An 18,973-nucleotide genomic window follows, 5' to 3' on the forward strand; every position below is an offset into this window, starting at 1 on the left:
ATGAAAAAATTATCCAGCCAATGAAGGCAAGATAAAAATGTTATCCAGCTAGTGAAGACAAGATGAAAAAGTTATCCAGCTAATGAAGGCAAGATAAAAAAGTTATCCAGCCAATGAAGGCAAGATAAAAATGTTATCCAGCTACTGAAGGCAAGATAAAAAAGTTATTCAGCCAATGAAGGCAAGATAAAAATGTTATCCAGCTAGTGAAGGCAAGATGAAAAAGTTATCCAGCCAATGAAGGCAAGATAAGCTTCTAAATATAACAAATAAAACTATCACTTATGCGTCTTTATCCTTTATGCGTCATGTACCAGGTCTGTAAATATGAAACCGGAATTTGCCCATAGATGGCTCTAGCTGTCAATGTAGTTACCGTCAAACCGCGCAATTAGCGCCATTTCCATTTGTTGACATCTGACAAAGATTTTCAACTCACAACAATACAAGTTTCATACAACAGCATAGTTTGTAATAACGTTGAACATGTCGAATTTTGTGCCTGGAAGCTACGATTTGCGAACAGTATTGATTTTCTGTTACCATTTGAAGAAAATTGCTGCAGAATCGCATCGAATGCTTGTCGAAGCTTACGGTGAGCATGCTCTTGGTAAATCACAGTGCTTTGAGTGGTTTAAAAAATTCAAACGTGGCGATTTTAACGTGAGAAACGAAGAACGTGGAAGACTACCGAAAAAGTTTAAAGACAGCGAATTGCAAACATTGTTGGGTGAGGATGACACTCAAACGCAACAACAACTCGCGGATCAATTAAATGTGACACGAGAAGCCGTCTCCATACGTTTGAAAGCCATGGGAAAGATCCAGAAGATGGGAAAATGGATTCCACATGAATTGAATGAAAGACAGCAGGAAAACCGAAAAACCACTTGCGAAATGCTGCTCGCCAGGTACAAAAGAAAGTCATTTCTCCATCGAATTGTGACTGGCGATGAAAAGTGAATATATTTTGAGAATCCTAAGCGTAAAAGACCATGGGTAACTCCAGGCGAACCATCGACATCGACTGCAAGGCCAAATGGCTATGCACGGAAGACAATGCTCTGTGTTTGGTGGGATCAGAAGGGTGCGATCTATTACGAGCTGCTAAAACCTAGCGAAACCATTCATACTGAACGCTACCGGCAACAAATGATCGATTTGAATCAAGCTTTGCGTGAAAAGCGACCAGAATATCAAAAAAGGCAACACAAAGTGATTTTACTTCATGATAATGCGCCATCACACACAGCAAAACTGGTCAAGGAAACGATTGAGGCGTTTAGTTGAGAAATACTTTCGCATGCGGCTTACTCACCAGACTTGGCTCCGTCCGATTATTACTTATTTGCATAGATAGGACACACACTTGCTGAGCAGCGCTTCACTTCTTACGAAAATGTACGAAAATGGCTCGATGACTGGTTTGCCTCAAAAGAGCAACAGTTTTTTTGGCGTGGCGTCCACAAATTATCAGACAGATGAGAAAAATGTATAGCTAGCGATGGGCAATACTTCGAATAAAATATTTTTTATCATTTTCATGCAATAAACGTGTATTGTCTATATAAAAATTCCGGTTTCATATTTATATATCTGGTAACATATCAATTTGAACTTGATATTTTTTTTATGAGAAAACAATAAAAAAAATACTTTTTTCATTCAAAAATTGTCGTTGAAAAAATTATTTTCGAAAACCTAATAGAAAATTCGCAATCAGCTAGCCAAAAAGACTACAACATAACAGTTCCAATAAAAGTAAATGATTGTTTCACTATGTGTGTCCGCCATGTTGCACTTGCCATTTTGAATTTTTAAAATCTGACATCAGATTCATAATCAGCAACTCGAAGAACCCATAAATATCGCATTTTGCAAAAATTCGTGCGATAAAACGTTATTAGTGTCATACTTTCTTAGTAGATAGGTGATCACTTTGATCCTCTAAATCTTAGAAACCAATCGTATGCTCAACGTAAAACTTTTCTGTAATTAATGTCTCATCATGAATTATATTTTGACGTAAAATTCGATTCTAAAATCGAAGATCGTAAAATGGGCAAAAAATCGATCCTCTTTGCGGAGGTTCTTTCATTGAAAAGCGCACAAAAAGGAGCAGCGAGATTCTTCTTGCTTATCGGTATCGAGTTCGCCGTAATTCGAATTCGCGTTCGCAAGGCGGCTCGCAATGTTGGATAAATAAATTTCATAACCGTAGCCTCGATATTGCGTGGTAATCGAGCCTGCAGAAGCGAATGGCGCAGATTATCACCTGATGGAAGGTGCCACTAGACCTCATCGTCTCCAGCTCATCTATGTAATTCGCCCTCGCGCTAATGTCAGCTTTATTTATTTCGCGGCGGGGCTTGCGCTGTACCTCCTCGACTTTCAACAAGTCGATTAAGAGACACGCGGTATATCCGTACTTCAGCTTGATCGTTGGGCACTAATTTATTCGAATTACAGAGATCGCCGTTACACGCGAGTCGAATTACAGAGAGAATCGCTCCTCGAATCAATTCCCCCTTCCGCTTGAATAACACCCGCTATTAGATGATAAACCGATTTCGTCATCTTTCCGTTTCATCGTGGTCGATTAATTAAACGGTGCCACTCGACCGACTCGAGCCGAGCGGACGGCCGTATCGGTAGACACCGTTTCGTGCGCTACAGCGGAGCTACACTCGAGTCGAAATTTCGGTTCTACTAACCCTGTAAGTACTGTTCAACTTCAAGGACCAAAATGAAGAATCTTGAGATATAACACTATAACCGGGGCTATTGTACTACCTGATGCAGCAAATAGTAGCTTACTGCCGTTTCCCCGATGTTGAGACTTGAAGAAGCGTTTACTCGAGAATCATTTAATATCGGGTTACTTCGATATTTTGCGTTTAACATTTATTCTTAATTTCACTAAATAATGTATTAATTATGTAACTCAACTGTACACAGATAGAACGTGTGTTATAAGCAAATATTAAATAAATAATACAGAGAAGTAAACGATAAACACTTTCCTCATTCACGATCCTTCCTTCATTATTTTTTTAATGAGTCGGAGATTTTTCGGTGGGATGTGGAGATAGCTTTTGAAAGAGCTGGAAAAGACGGAGTTGTAAAGACAAAAATAAGTAAAGACAAAAAAACAGCGCGTAAACACCAGCGAGCATTTAAATATGGATTTGATGCAAAGAAAAATAAGGCTGGAAAAAAGGTATTTATTTATTTCTTCCGATTCAGGTTGAAGCGAAGATGCCGATTTTTTTCAAACAGATTGATTTAAAAATCGATTCGAATCACGGAGAAAAAAATTGACCTTTAAAAATCAGTTTATAAAGAATTTATTTCAGAATATCGATTTGATCGGTGTGCATGTAGAGTGAACCACTCATTAAAATATACTATTTGTCAAATTTGTACACTCTAAAGTAGACGTGTAATTCATATAAAGTTTAATATGAATTTAAAAAATTAAACAGATGGTACTCTTTTGATTGTGTTGTGTGTGTGCGTGTGCGTGCGTGCGTGTGCGTGTGGGTGTGTGGTGTGGTGGTGTGGTGTGTGGTGTGTGTGGTGGTGGTGTGTGTGTGTGTGTGTATGTGTGTGGCCAGAATAAGATAGAAAAAGATCTTTAAATCTTTATTCTAGGATTTAATTGGTTTGATTAAACATCAATCAAGGGTTTTTAAACGTTATTAAATAAGAAATCACGTTTACTACTATATGCCTATTTATTTATTTCTTCTATCTTCCAATTTTCAAAATCTAATGATTCTAAAAACAATAATTTGTGAAGTCTATCACTAATCAATCTGTTTCTTTGTTCTGTTAAAATACTGCGCGCCAAAGAGACGTTCAGAAGGCACAAATGTGCCAACAATACATAAATACTTCAGCGCTAATTGGCTGATACTGCTAAGTATTGTATTAGTATGATCTATTCAATAATATATTGGGTTGCATTGTTTTAAATCTGATACAGACTGTAGTAAATAGTTTTTCAGATCATCATTGTTTGACATAGAACCATTGTTTCTTCGAGGTTGTTGGTCTTGTACCAGTTCATAGAAAGAATGGAGTAACTGTGATTGGTTTGCGCGTTCCGTTCCGCTGAAAATTTTCGCTCATGGGACATCGACTTAAAGGTAACGTAATGTGTATTGTGCAGCCATTGAGTGAGTTCAAATGTTACAACAAAAGGAATTAAAAAAAATAGAGTGCTAAATTTCAAACGTAACAGGTAAAGAATCTCGAAAACTATGAAAGATATTAAAAAAAGTTGAAACATGTGTTCCATGATTTCGAAGGGGAAAGAGAATGGCATTATCAGTTTTTTATTTGAAGGACATTTTCAAGGTCAGTTGAATGTCAACTTAATTTTTTTAAATATAAAGCCCAATTTTTTATTATATCTTCTTTTTCTACCAATTAATTTTAACTTTTGTCTGAAACATTTTTTTATTTGTCTAATATTTTTTGAAATATTTAAGGAAAACTTGGTAACTTTTTCAACATTTAACTTACGATATCTCGCTAACTATTCGTCGAAAGAGGAAATAGTATTAGACTTTTTTAGTATCAATTTATTTACTATCAAGAATATATTATTATAATAGTGCCCTAACTTTTGTTAATTTGATGATTTTGAAATTTCCAAAGGTCAATAAGTTAACAAAAGTTAGAGCACTATTATAGTAATAACTTGATAGTAAATAAAGTAAAAAAGTCTAATACTATTTTTTCTTTTGACGAATAGTTAGCGAGATATCGTAAGTTGAATGTTGAAAAAATTTTCCTTAAATATTTCAGAAAATATTAGGCAAATAAAAAAATGTTTCAGACAAGAGTTGTTAAAATTAATTGGTGTAAAAAAAAGATATAATAAAAAATTGGGCTTTCTATTTAAAAAAATTAAGTTGACATTCAACTGACCTTGAAAATGTCCTTCAAATAAAAAACTGATAATGCCATTCTCTTTCCCCTTCGAAATCATGGAACATATGTTTTAGCTTTTTTTAATATCTTTCATAACTTTCGAGATTTTTTACCTTACGTACAATTTACCTTACGTACTTACTTATTTTTTACCTTACGTTTGAAATTTAGCACCTTCCATATATTACTAGTAGAAACTGAAAAAATCGTGCTGGCGATTTTCAAAATTTACAGATCGATCCTTGAATCGATTCAATTCCAGAAAATCGATCTTTTAGGCTCCGATTAATCGATCTTCGATTAAATCGATTTAAAATCGGCATCTCTAGGTTGAAGCTCGCGTGTCCCACAGAGTATTATTAAATAAAGAAATCTTTTAAGTCGGTATTCGTAGTTATAAATTATTTATGATCTTCGTTAAGAGCGTTATTAATTATCGTTATTCGATTGACTGGATATTTCTCGTACGAAATAAGAGTACGGGTTGACGGGTAATTGAAGATTCATGAGTTATAATTATTTATCAGATAACGACCGACTGATTGTCGGAGCAGACCCAAAATGTCGACTCAAAATTTTCTCACTTTCGACGATTTCGTCAAACGGCCGTTAAAATCAAAAACATTATCGCGTAATAAATAGCACGACACACCTGAAAACCTATGATGTCTGTATATCCTGCGTCCTCCGTCCTCGCTTTCCGATTCTGCTCCTACTTGCCTCGTCGCATAGGATATTTACGAGCATTTAATGTAATTCGATTCGAAATAAGCGATAAATAACCGTGATACCGACGAGAGTCCGGTTAAATATTTCAACAGTCCATGCAATATTTCGATCAACGAATGGAAATGGTCACAACAACGCGCTGCGGCACGCGTTTCGCTCGTCGGTTAGAGACGCAATAACTGAATCGCAGAAAATGAGCGCGAGTATCAAAACAGTAGGCAAAAGGTATCGCCTGTCATTGAGCGGCCGACACGGTAATTAATATTCTCGAATACTTCGGACTTCTGAGAAAGAGAGAGAGAAGTGGTAAAATTATTAAATTTTCTAACAAGGCGCATGTGCAGTACGTATTGAAATTACTGCTCGTGACTCGACGATCGTCATTTTAACTAATTATTAGTTTCAACTAATTAATTATTGATCAATGCTGTATTTCCAATCGTATCTTTTTATTTCGACTCGTATCTTTGATGAAAGCGTTGAGAGAGAAAAAAAGAAAGACCACCTAGTTACGATGGCCAGGAACTGACTCGAGGACGAGATACAGGACGGAGGATGCAACGGCAGTCGGCAATGAGGCTCCTTTTCGCATTTTCTCAAATTATTAAATTATTAAATTCAAGACTTCTCAAACATTAATAAATCGCGAGAAGGTGAAAAAGGAAAGCTTATTGTTTAATTCAGCTAATTATTATTAAGATGGTCAAGTGTAAAAAATTGTCAAATAAATAAAAAATTATCAAATAAGAATGGTTAAATACTTCGAAATTTTTCGAACACGAAACTTTGGTAACTTAACATGGACTATCAAGATGATAGATGTGTGACTATTGAGATGAATATTAAACAATTATTGTAAATAAATTTCTCATTAAGAAAATGACTGGAAACAAATACTTCTATATTAACTCTTCGTGCAATGATTAATATACTTAACACCTTTTTTTCTTTTTCTTTTACTTTTACGATGCACTGTTTGCAGTTTAATAAAGATAAGTATGATCTTAGATTTTTTGTTATTAATATTTTGTTATATTAATATTTACTTTACTTAGTATCCCCTATCGTTTTTTAATATCCATTAATCATTTTTAATTATTTGTAAACAAATAAGTTGAAAAAAGCGATTTAAAAAAAATTTAATTTCTTGGAAAATATTTAAGATTAGGAGCTGAAAATATTACTAAATATTCTTCACATGTCAAAAAATAATACATATTTTCTTCAGAATTTTTCGCACGCTAGATTTTTTTTTATAAACAAATTACTTGAACGAATTTTGTAAATCTGACATGTAATTCGTAATTCGTAATAAACGATTTGAAAAATCTTTATATCGTGTATCTGATTTACATTCATTCAGACTTACACTAATTTCCCCTATGTGACGCTATATCGGATTTTCCATTTTGAAATTCTAAAATCTAACTTCAGATTTGTAATCAACAATCGAAGAAACAAATGTGAAAGATTTCCTAGAAACTTGTGGAAGAAATGTGCCACACATTTGAAGGGTTAAAGAAGCAACGCATAGTATAACATGTTTATATCACAAGAGTCCTCATTTTGATCCTCGACGGTCAGCAGCACTTCGACTCGGGCGTGATAAAAGTCTCAAACGCTCAAAGTAGCTCACGACGCGCAGGTGAGCGCGCGCTGCGTTCCGAAAGCCGCGTTAAAGCGAGAGAAATAAAAGAGGAAAGCAAGACTCGTTCTCCCGCTCAGGGGAACAGGCTCGCGGCACTGACCTTGCCCAAATAGCGAAAGCCATAGTCCTCGGCGACCTGCTTGGCCACCTCCTCTCCCCCCTCGATGTGCGCCGCCCACTGGTTGGTGTACGCGCGCGCTCGACCGCCGAGAGTCAGCAGGGCCACGACCGCCAGTCCGAGAATTCGCCGCGTGCACATGATAGCTCCTCCGCTGCAGCGACGACGACGACCGTCACCGGCTGCTGCTCCAGTTTCGCCGCCCCCGCAGGCCACCGCTATCCACCACTATATATATCCACCAACACCACCGCCACCGTCGCCACCGCCTCCACCTGCCAGGATAGCAGTGACACAACGGTAACACCGCGCCACCACGACAAACACCACGGTCGTTACGACGCACCACGATTGCCGAGAATCGCAGAGGAGAAGGACTCTTTACGGCACCCCAGAGCAGGACTCACCCTCGTGCCGCCCCGTGCCCCTCTATTACTCCTCTTCTACGGATACTACCGTAGGCCGATTCTTCCTCCGTGCCGGATTCTCCCTCTGTACACGCGAGACGCGAGAGCGAGCGAGGTCGACGATCCAGAAAAATACCGCGCGCACACACAAACACATACAAGGAACACGCGCCCTCTACCTTTCTAGCTATATCTCTATCTCCTTCTCCTTCTCTTTCTCTCCAACACACAGGCAGGCATCCACGCGCGTTTAGCACCTGCGGACCCGCGGCTGCCGGCGAGCGACTGATTCGGCAGGAACGCGTGTCACTCGTTAAATACCGAGCCGCTGGCGTGACGTCGCCAGCCGTTGACTGCTCGTCGAGCTATCGTCCACGTCGACGTGGTCGTGACGCTGCCGTTGCCACACCGCCGCCGCCGCCTTCGGTGGCCGTCAACGGGAAGGAGCAGCAGCGGGAGAAGGAAGCGGCGATCGTCAAGTCATGTGGCCGCGAGTGGGGGAGGCGACGAGATGATCTCACTGATAACGTCGCGCACGCAGCCAGCGGGGATGCCCGCGACCGTCGCGAGCGGTCTCTGCGGCGATCGCGAACGACCTTCCCGATTAGCGGGCAACCTCGTCGCGAGGACATCCAACGCGACCTCGCCCTGCGCTGTTCCCCTCGTGGAGCGTCGCGCGCGCGCGCGCGACAGCCTCAAGGTGAGTCGCGGGGGTTCGTCATCGTTCGCTCTCGGCCGTTCTGCTATGATCTGTCTCGCCGGTTACACTCGTCGGATCAAATTGTTCCGCTCGATTCTCCCGCTCGATGGGACTCTTCACTGCAACCCTGGCAGCTTCGCGAACATCGTCCGGCCTGTTGCTGCTTCTCGACTCTCATAGTTCTCCCATTCGGCTGACCATCCCGTTGCTCGCAGGTACTCAGCCGCTCTCCGAGCGCCCCGTTATTAGACCGCTTGTTTCTTCCCTGTTCGTTGGGTTTCTTTGTAAGAAGTTTCGAGACGGAATGGAGGTAGCCTAGCGGGGGTCGACCTGACGAGGAAAGTTTACTCCGAGAACGCTTCAAGTAGCAACGCTCGTCGTCCCGATTCTTCCTGCCATCAACGCCCTGTCCTCCGCACGTTCTTCATACCTTCCAGATTCCTATCGTTGTGCCCTTTTCTTCGTTTGTCAGAAAAGTACTCTTCGATAAACGACCCTCGTCCAACGCATCTCAATTCCACCGTCTTCTTCCTGCCGAGTGCCCGATCAGTCGTTACGAAGGTGCCTTCATACCCTCGGCGTCTTCTCGCACGGTTTTTCCCCACTTGCAGGCATGAGCAAGTCGATGCTTCCCGATGTCTTTTCCCGCGAGGTGTCTCCAGTCTTTCCGATCCCTCCGAAAAAGCGCTCCTCCCGATCGCTTCTTTTCGTTTCCCGATTTCGACAGACAACGACGACAGCTTTTTCCTCCCCCTCTCTCTCTCTCTCTCTCTCTCTCTCTCTTCCTCGATTGTCTAGACGGGTAAGCGAGCTCAATGGAGTTCCCGTTTGCGATATCTTCCCTTGCCGTTCCCAGAGATAGATAAAATTCTCGAAAAGTAGAAACGAACAGGAGCCACAGGGAAGCTGGTGTATATCGGAGGGACTCCGCCGGTTTGGAAACGCAAATTCGGTGTGACGCGCTTTTCGCTCGCTCGGAGACGCCTGGGCTTTTCGCAAGGAAGTGAGTGAACGGCCAGCCACTCGCGAACGAGGTCACGCCGTGTAGCTGACCGAGAGGTCGATCACGTCACCAGTGAGCGCCGCATCACTCCCTTGGGCGCACCGCAAGAGGCAACGGGCGGGTTGTTGCTGCCAAGGTTCCGGCTGAGTTCGACGGTGGGACGCCCCCTTCTCGCCGCGCCTCGCTGATCTCCAGCTGCAAATGGTGTCGGGAGAAGTTGATTAGTTCCTGATAAAAATTCTCAACAGGCTTCAGATACTTCGACCGGCGAAATTGAAGTTGAACTTTCAAGTGTCCGACGATGACCGCGGAAATTAGCTTTGAGCAACTTTCGCTCCGTATAATCTGCGCGCGCGCGCGCGCTCCCTGAGAAATCGGCAGTTTGGATTTTCGACCGATGAATTTTTATCTTCATCGGAGAAGCTTCGAGAGCAAGTTTCGAGCGCGCGCGCGCTCGAGAAAATTCGTTCCAAGGGAAACTCGCCAGTTCGGAGTTCGGAGTTCGGAGATTTCGACGCGATGGACGTTTGAAAATATTGATACCTCGCGTCTATCTCGGGCCGGTATTGCGGTAGCCATCAACTGACATCAACGCCGGGTGACGCCGGATGTCACCGAGAACACACACTTCGCATTATCGTCACGTTTGACGAACCACGCCCGGGCCAGTCAGCATTCTCGGAGGAAGCGCGGGAAAAAAGAGAAAGGACTCTCAGCCTGGTATTTACGGGGCGTCGGTTTACGGTGATTACAGCCGCGGCGGAATAATCGCCTCTTACACGACCGAAATTGCATTTTGCCACGCAACGTGATCCGCTTCTCCGTTATGGATCGGCACAAATTTTTTTTTGCCCACAGGAGCACCCTCGCGTCGCGGCTACCGGCGCACAGTGGGGCCAGATGACATTCTTTGGTTCAAAATTCTCTAGAGACCTGAATTTCCAACCGATCATCGACACCAATGGAGGAGGTTGATCCTGAATAAATTCCGAAGAGATCTGTCTTGCCAAAATTAAAAAAAAAATTTTTTTCTCGAATTACTAGTCTCAAAAGAGGAAAAATTATCGTTAAACGCGAGAAACTTGTAAAATACTCATTATTTGACACTTATTTCTATCTAATAGCGTATTCAGCGGATTGAAACTATGAAACCAATCAACAGACACCACGAGATTTATCGATCTGGAACCAGAAACTCATTAACCCAAAACTTATACTATATGTCCAAAATACAAAAATATCAAATATAGACTTGTTAAGCACAAAACCGAAGGATTTTGAATCTTAAGCCCATCAACCTAGGAATTTATCAATCCGAGAACCTTTTAGCTGAGCTGATGAGCTTCGAAATTCTGAGTTTTCTAAAAGGTGATTATAAGTCTGAGGTCTCGCATTTAGTACCCATAGGCTCGAACCCATTGAGGTCGAACCCAAGACACTGTACTTTAAACGATAAACTTTTAAGACAAACCCTAAACCCATGAACCCTGAACTGATAATTTTTTCAAAATTTCGGCTAGACAGATCTCTTTGGAATTTATTCAGGATCAACCTCCTCCATTGATGTCCATGATCGGTTGGAAATTCAGGGCTCTAGAGAATTTTGAACCAAAAAATATCATCTGGCCCCACTGTGCGGCGCCGCTGTTACGCTGATTCTTCACGAGAGATTCGTCATTAACGCGGCGCATATACGGCACTATCAAATTAATCCGCCACGACTCTCGCGAGTCCGAGACACTCATAGTGGTGTGATTTAGTTTTGAGGGGTTTGCAAGAAATGGCACCAATGTTCGTTTTGTCGGAAACATTTCAATCACAGCTATTGTTTCTTAATGCTTTAATATTAATCCACGATATTTAGTCATTTACTAACAATAGGTACGATAAAATTCGTGTTAATATTATCTTAAAAATGGAGCTTCTTAAAGAGCATTTTCGATATGCGCTGCTCTTGTTTTTTAATTAGAAGGAAACGGAAGCGGAAGAATTCTGATAGAAACTTACGTGATATTGCTCCATCAAGATATGTGAATATTCAAAAGTGGTGACTCAATGTTAACGACAAAGATCGTTCGGAACAAACGAGAAAGCTTGAAAATGTAGATTATTGGACGAAAATCCAGCATAATCCACTTGAGAACTTGCCAGAGCATTAAATGTTGATCGTACAGCAGTTGTAATGTTTACATGATGTGGGAAAGATTCACAAAGAAGGAAAATGGGTTGCTCATCAATTATCGGAAAATGCCATTGCGAACTGATTGAACATTTGCATTTCGTCGATCGCCAGACAAAAAATGAAGAGTCTTCTATCGAATTGTCACTAAGGATGGAAAATGGATCTATTTCGATAATCCCAAACGAAAGAAATCATGGATTGATCCAGGTCAATCAGCAACATCCACTCCGAGGCGCAATATTCACGGTTCAAAGATATTGCTGTATATTTAGTGAAATTAAGAAGGTATTGTGTACTATGCACTTAAATCCGAAATCCAAATGAAATTGTCACTGCTGATCGTTACCGACAACAATTATACAAATTGAAGCGCGCATTGGACCAAAAACGATCACCAATTGCGAGTAAATGACGCAAAGCGATCCTTTTCACGACAATGCTAGACCTCACATTATATAATATTACCAGTGAAGCAAATCCTACTAGAGCTGAAACGGCAAGTCGTACCGCACATCGCGTGTTCTTCAGATATTGTTCTATCTGATTATCACTTGTTCCGGTCGATGCAACATGCTCTAAAGCAGGAGTTCCCAATCGGGGATGCTCGCACCCCTTGGGGGTGCGAAGAAACATTCTTGGAGGTGCGAGGAAAAGTGATTGTAATTAACCTTTACTGTACACATCTCCGAATAATTTAATATGATACACAAGGGGACCCCAACGATTAAAACTGTGCCACCACGCTTATTCTATCAGATACTTTGATTTGAAAAAAATTGAGGATGTTTTTGAAACCTTCTAAAATAAGAAGCAACAGCTTTTCTTGAATAATTTTAATACCAACATTATTTTGACATATAAAGCAGGGAATTTTTTGAAAAAATCGAACTCCAAGAAATTTCAAATATTCATGATTATTATTTATATAAAAAAATATTTTTGATGTTTAACAGTTTGTTGGGGTCCACTGGACTCCAGGTATACAATAAGGATTGATAATGATTGACATGAATTCTGGAATAATCTGGCATTTTTACCATTAAATTCAAAAAATGTTATTAAAATTTTATATTTTTTACATATCTGTACGTATATATTCATTACGTATCACCATGCGAAGCTTAATACCATGGATAATAATTTTATAATATTAAAATAGTTAATTTCTATAAAACAATACTATGTAATAATAAATTATTATAAACTTCATTATTATTAACTTCATACTTTAAAACCCTAACAACTACTTTTTACTATGAAACATGAATAATTCTTTTCTAGGGAGTGCGGAGGTTCATTAATAAATTTTTAGGGATGCGAAATGCAAATAAGATTGGGAAATCCTGCTCTACAGGATACACACTTTCATAACTTCGCACAAGTGCGAAAATTTATTAAAAATTGAATTGACTCCAAAGAAGAATCTTTTTATTGTCATGGAATCCATCTCTTGCCAGGAAGATGGAAAAAAGTTGTAGAAAATTAAGGAAAATATTTTGAGTAAGGTGTTCGTTCATTATCCTGTTTAAGTAAATCAGTTTTTGAAAAACAACCTACTAAACTAAATCACATTTCTAATGGAATTCTCATTGCGCACAACATGCCTGCTGCTCGACCCGGCGCCATTCATCAGACCGTGCGAACGCGGATTAAAATCTAATAAATAAATTCGCGATTCGAGCGCGTCGTGCGCGATTGTGTTGCACGAAATAGAGATAATTTTCTACAATCATCGCAGCGCGTCACGCGATCGCGCCGTTGAGTATGCATTGATTTGCCCTACGTTTCTCGCGAGAACACGAGAGCAAGTGATAATTAATATTAATCCTCACCTACGCGCGGCAAGTCATCGCGTTCGCGTATACATTGATCCTAATGATCCGCAATCACGCGGGGGAGTAATCCGGCGAGTTGGAAAAAGTTCACGTGCGAAATACGCGCGATATGCCCGTTCGTTAATTTTCTCAGTCTCTGGACGACGTTCGGAGGATACGTCGGTGCAAGCGGATTGCATACGAGTGTGCGTCATGTCGTGTCATTAACGATCAAACTATCAAATTATAATTTTTAATCATTCAAACAACCTTCCCCCACTCCTCCCACCGAAGTCGTTCCCGGCGTAACGGATGTAACTCTCCGCAATTAGCACGTCGTTATCGTGGTAAAATCCGTATCCAATTATCGTAATATCTCGACCATCTAATTTCTGCTCGTGTCGAGAGAGAGAGAGAGAGAGAGAGAGAGAGAGAGAGAGAAGGGGATGCAAGAGTACGTCGACGTTTCTCGACGTGTCGGCACGCTTCTCCTCCAGGCTAGAAATCGTTTAGCAGGACTCCGACAATCCGGTTAAGCCGATCTCTCGCCGTCCAAGGAAGCCGGAATCATGTTCGGACAGTGTCAATGGCGTCCGCGTACGCGCGCACGTTATTAGCGCATTTACACTATAAACCGCCCTGGCGAAATGAGGATGCTCGCATTATCGCCACATTCAAAGGACCTTCCGGACGAGTTAGTCTCCGGAAAAAGGACTCGGTATCGGACAGACCGACGAACGGACGGACAGTTGCGGGCCGCGGGAACATCCAGCTCGTGCCCCGAGGAAATTGCATTCGCGAGTTGGTCTTCCACTAACATCGTTCCCCGTCCCCTGTCTGTCAACCTTCTCTACTCCCTCGGCCTCTCCCGTCATAGCAATTGCTCCCTCCCTTCCTCCCTCTCTCTCCCTCTCTCTCTCTCTCTCTCTCTCTCTCTCTCTCTCTCTCTCTATCTATCTATTTCCGTGACAAAGAGAGAATAGAAAAGGGTTGCTGGAGAAGTGAATTAAATTTAAGCCAACTCGCGTCCTATCCAACTATCCTCCTCCTCATCTCCGACTCCGCCCTTTTCCTCCTCGCAATCCTCTCGCACTTTGTGCCGGGCTTCTCTTTGTCGTGCCGTCCTCTTCATAGTCAGGAGAGAATGCGCGACCGACCGGCCAGCCGAGACACCAGCAATGGCCTTCTTTTTTTTAATTTCGACAGATAAAAGAGGGCAAAATCGCCGTTCGAAGAAAGATAGTTCGAGGGTAGGTCAATTAAAAGTCGTTCCGCTGCTGTGAAGCGTGCTGCTCCTTTGACAACAGAGGGAGAGAGAGAGAGAGAGAGAGAGAGAGAGAGAAGAGAGAGAGAGAGAGAGAGAGAGAGAGAGAGAGAGAGAGAGAGAGAGAGAGAGAGAGAGTGGTCGAGCAAAAATACGCAGCAAACAACCTAGACCGTTTTCATCGGGCATGTAAATAATAAGCACTCGCGTGCTGGAAAATAATCTGCCCACAAAGTCACCTCAGATACCGCGAAAATTGAATCTTCTCCCAAGCGCCGCACAGTGGGGCCAGATGACATTTTTTGGTTCAAAATATTCTAGAGACCTGAATTTCCAACCGATCATCGACACCAATGGATGAGGTTGATCCTGAATAAATTCTAAAGAGATCTAGCCGAAATTTTGAAAAGATTATCGGTTCAGGGTTCATGGGTTTAGGATTTGTCTTAAAAGTTTATCGTTTAAAGTATAGTGTTTTGGGTCTAGCTATGGATAGATTGGATTCTTGGACTATTTGGGGCTCTTAATATATACGGTTCATGCATCCACAAGCTAAAAAGTTCTTGGATTGATAGATTCCTAGATTGATAAACTTAAGACTCAAAATCCTTCGGTTTTGTGCTTAACGAGTCTATATTTGATATTTTTGTATTTTGGGCATATAAATTTTGGGTTAATGGGTTTCTGGTTCCAGATCGATAAATCTCGAGGTGTCTGTTGATTGGTTTCATAGTTTCAATCCGCTGAATACGCTATTAGATAGAAATAAGTGCCGAATAATGAATATTTCACAAGTTTCTCGCGTTTAACGATAATTTTTCCTCTTTTGGGACTAGTAATTCGAGAAAAAAGTTTTTTTTTAATTTTGGCAAGACAGATCTCTTCGGAATTTATTCAGGATCAACCTCATCCATTGGTGTCGATGATCGGTTGGAAATTCAGGTCTCTAGAGAATTTTGAACCAAAGAATGTCATCTGGCCCCACTATGTGCCGGCCCGGTCGAGCCTAGGAGAGTCTAGAAGAGGAGCCTAGGAGGGTGTTCACGAGACACCTTTGTTTCTCAGCGCGTCGGAGAGAAGCGGAGGGATCAAACGGACTTTCACGGGATCTTAATTTGAAGCTTAGTCAACGCTAAGTAGCGAAAGTTTAAAATTTAATCCCGACCGAATTTTCGCCGGCGACGAACTTTAACGAGATCGACCGGGCCGGCATGTTGTTGCTTATTAATCAACGTGGATCTGCAGCTTCGCACGGCACTCCTCAATTATTAAGCGCTTTGGCGTTCCGCGCGAAAGAATATGATATTTCGACGGTATGACCAGCTCTCGCGCGGCCAGTCGGCCGGTACCGGTTCGGCGACGTAATAGAGAGTAATGAAGACACAGCGTGCGTTATTCGAGCGAAAGTTGGACGGCTGCTTTCGGGCGAGAAAAACGAGCGAGGTGGGATTCTCCGGCTGCCACAGCCTGCAGTTGCGGATATTTATTTGGAAGGGTGGCGCGCGCGATTGCGCGCGTCCGTCCCGCGTCCTTAACGATTCGTTCGTTCCCAAGTTCATCTCCTCGCGTCCCGAACTTTCGCGAATATTTCATTCGGATTGTGCGATTTAATTTGCATCGCCGGACTCAAACACGGCGAAATTGGTCGTTATATTGAAGGTGTGCAAAAGTTTCCATCGTTCGCGTATAGATGGCATTGTGAATTATTTACATGTACAGTCACCAGATAATATAAAGTACCGCAATCCATAACACCAATGTTTAATAACGAGTTGGCGTCAAAATGGCGTCGGAAAGTGTACATAGTGCATACTTTCATAGACTAATTACTTGTAAAATGCAATGTCCAAACCGCATTCTGTTTTAAAAGCGTAAAAGTATGACACAGATATAACACAGAGTGCATTGTACGATTTGACGGGTGCATTGTTATCAAAATAAAAAAAAATTATAAACATTGCGCTAAATGTTTTGATACCCTCGTAACTACGCGTACGGATAATGCCCATAATATAAGTCTCTTTACAAAATTACGCGAATATAAAGAAAATATATTATGTTTTCCCACTATGGATACATATAACATAATATATATGTGCGAGGTATTATTTCGACAATAGGAAAGTAATTTACTATCCAATAAGTTAAAACCTGCTGAATTTGTTGATAAATGTTTACAAACGTTTCCGACGGCTTTTATTCCATCATGTCATAATATTATATACAAACTGCTTAAAACGTTTGTAATTGTATGAATACACTTTTCCTTTAAAAAAGATTGTGATAATATTGCAAAAGCGATCATTAATATTGCTAGTCGTAGGGTTGCAATGAGAAAATCTATTGCCAATGTAAAATGTTATGGCAAATAAAACAAATTTATTAATATTCAATTGTTAATATTTATTGTTTTCTCTTATATCTAATATATATCTAATATATACTCATTGGTTTGAAATGGCCGCGTCTTGGCGTCAAAATGGCGGATATTTGTGGTACTTTATATTATTTAGTGACTTTATTTATATGAAAGTTGCGACGCATTTTTGTTAGATTATATCATATGTATTGGTCAACCTGCATAGAAACTGATACATAATAAGTCATATTCATTGACATAAATATTTTTAAATCGTATGAAGATGGAAATCGATAACGCATACTCGTCATTGTAGGCTTTTTTCATTTCATCAGCGCAAAATAACTGCCGAAGCAACTAGAATCAATTGCAAAACTTACAATGTGGAGACGATAGCTGAAAATTCATGTCGTGAGTGTTTTCGGCGCTTTAAAAGTGGCGATTTTGATTTGAAAGACAAGGAGCGTACCAGGCGACCGCAAGAGATGAATTCGGACGACTTGGAGGCGTTATTGCAAAAAGATTCGACTCAATTGAGTGTAAGTCTCATGAAAAGGTCACATGTTAATAAGAGCACTGTAATTCGACGCCTGGATGAGATGGGGGAAATTCTGAAAGAAGGAAAATGAGTTCCCCATGAATTATTTCAGAACGCTATTGCCAGCCGAGTTACCATTTGCCTTTCGCTGCTCAGTAGACGCAAACACGTCTTTTTTATATTGAATTGTGAACGGAGACGAAAAATTGATTTATTATGACAGCCCCAGTCGTGAAAGATCGTGGGTAAATCCCAAAAAACCCTCTACGTCACAGCCAAAACGAAGTATCCATGGTCATAAGGTCCTCTTGTATATCTGGTGAGACATGCAAGGAATGCTGTATTTTGAGCTACTAAAATCATCTCAGATTATCACCGCGGATTTATACAATCGAAAATTGAGACAGTTGGATGAGCAATTGATCGAGAAACGGCCATATTTTGCGACAAAGCAAAACAAAGTGATTTTTCTGCACGACAATGCCAGGCCCCATGTTGCATTGACGAGCTGGGAAACTTTAGTGGAATTGCAATCCTAGGAAGTCCTACCACACCCGGCATATTTTTCAGATATTGCTTCATCGGATTTTCATTTATATCGCTCTAGGCAGTACAATCCTTCTGGTACACGATTCCGCAATGTTGAGCGAATACAACAATTCATCGATAACTTCGTTCATTTTAAGAGCAAAGACTTCTTTTATCGTGGTATCCACCTTTGCCTGAAAGATGGCAAAAGTAGTAGATAATGCCGGAAAATATATCTTGATTAATGATATACTGTGTCATCTATAATAATATTAATAAAAAACATTGTCTTAAAAGCATGGAAACTTTCGCATGTCTCTAATACAATAAGCAATATCGAAAGATACAGCACACTTCGGTGAAAACATTTTTGCGCTCTCACTTTTTGCTTTGCCCTCTCCCTCGCCTCCTCTCATTTAACGCTCCTTTCACGAATTGTTTAATCTTTTGTGAATATATAGATCGCCGCACCGCGTTATTTTGAGCACGATGATCCCAGATAATACGCGGTATTAATGCGAACGGCCATGCGGAGGATGCCAAAAGAGAGCTGGCGAACGCATTAAAAACAATATCGACAATATAGGATCGGGCGAAAATAGTAGACCGATTGTGGATTATTAATGGGCAGTAATGGAGCCAGGCGATAGGCACTGGGCATTCGCGTATATTTTCCTGGGAATTTCTGGGACACTGGAGAAGGAAAAGGAGAAGGAGCAGGAGGAGGAGGGAGAACAAACGA

The 18,973-nt window shown here is 41.1% G+C and overlaps 1 protein-coding gene across 3 annotated transcripts in view; it reads right to left on the reverse strand.

Annotated features, from left to right (window-relative positions):
* LOC105188026 (furin-like protease 1) overlaps positions 1 to 18,973 on the reverse strand; it is a 509,265-nt gene that overhangs the window by 476,613 nt on the left and 13,679 nt on the right. For all 3 annotated transcript variants that reach the window (XM_019843557.2, XM_011149235.3, XM_019843556.2), the window contains exon 2: positions 7,419 to 9,741. In XM_019843557.2, the coding sequence (XP_019699116.2) occupies positions 7,419 to 7,577 (159 nt within the window). In that variant the 5' untranslated portion in view covers positions 7,578 to 9,741. The remainder of the gene's footprint in view (positions 1 to 7,418; positions 9,742 to 18,973) is intronic.

This window comes from Harpegnathos saltator, unplaced genomic scaffold (genome assembly GCF_003227715.2).
Source record: "Harpegnathos saltator strain DR-91 unplaced genomic scaffold, Hsal_v8.6 scaffold354, whole genome shotgun sequence".
Lineage (NCBI taxonomy): Eukaryota > Metazoa > Arthropoda > Insecta > Hymenoptera > Formicidae > Harpegnathos > Harpegnathos saltator.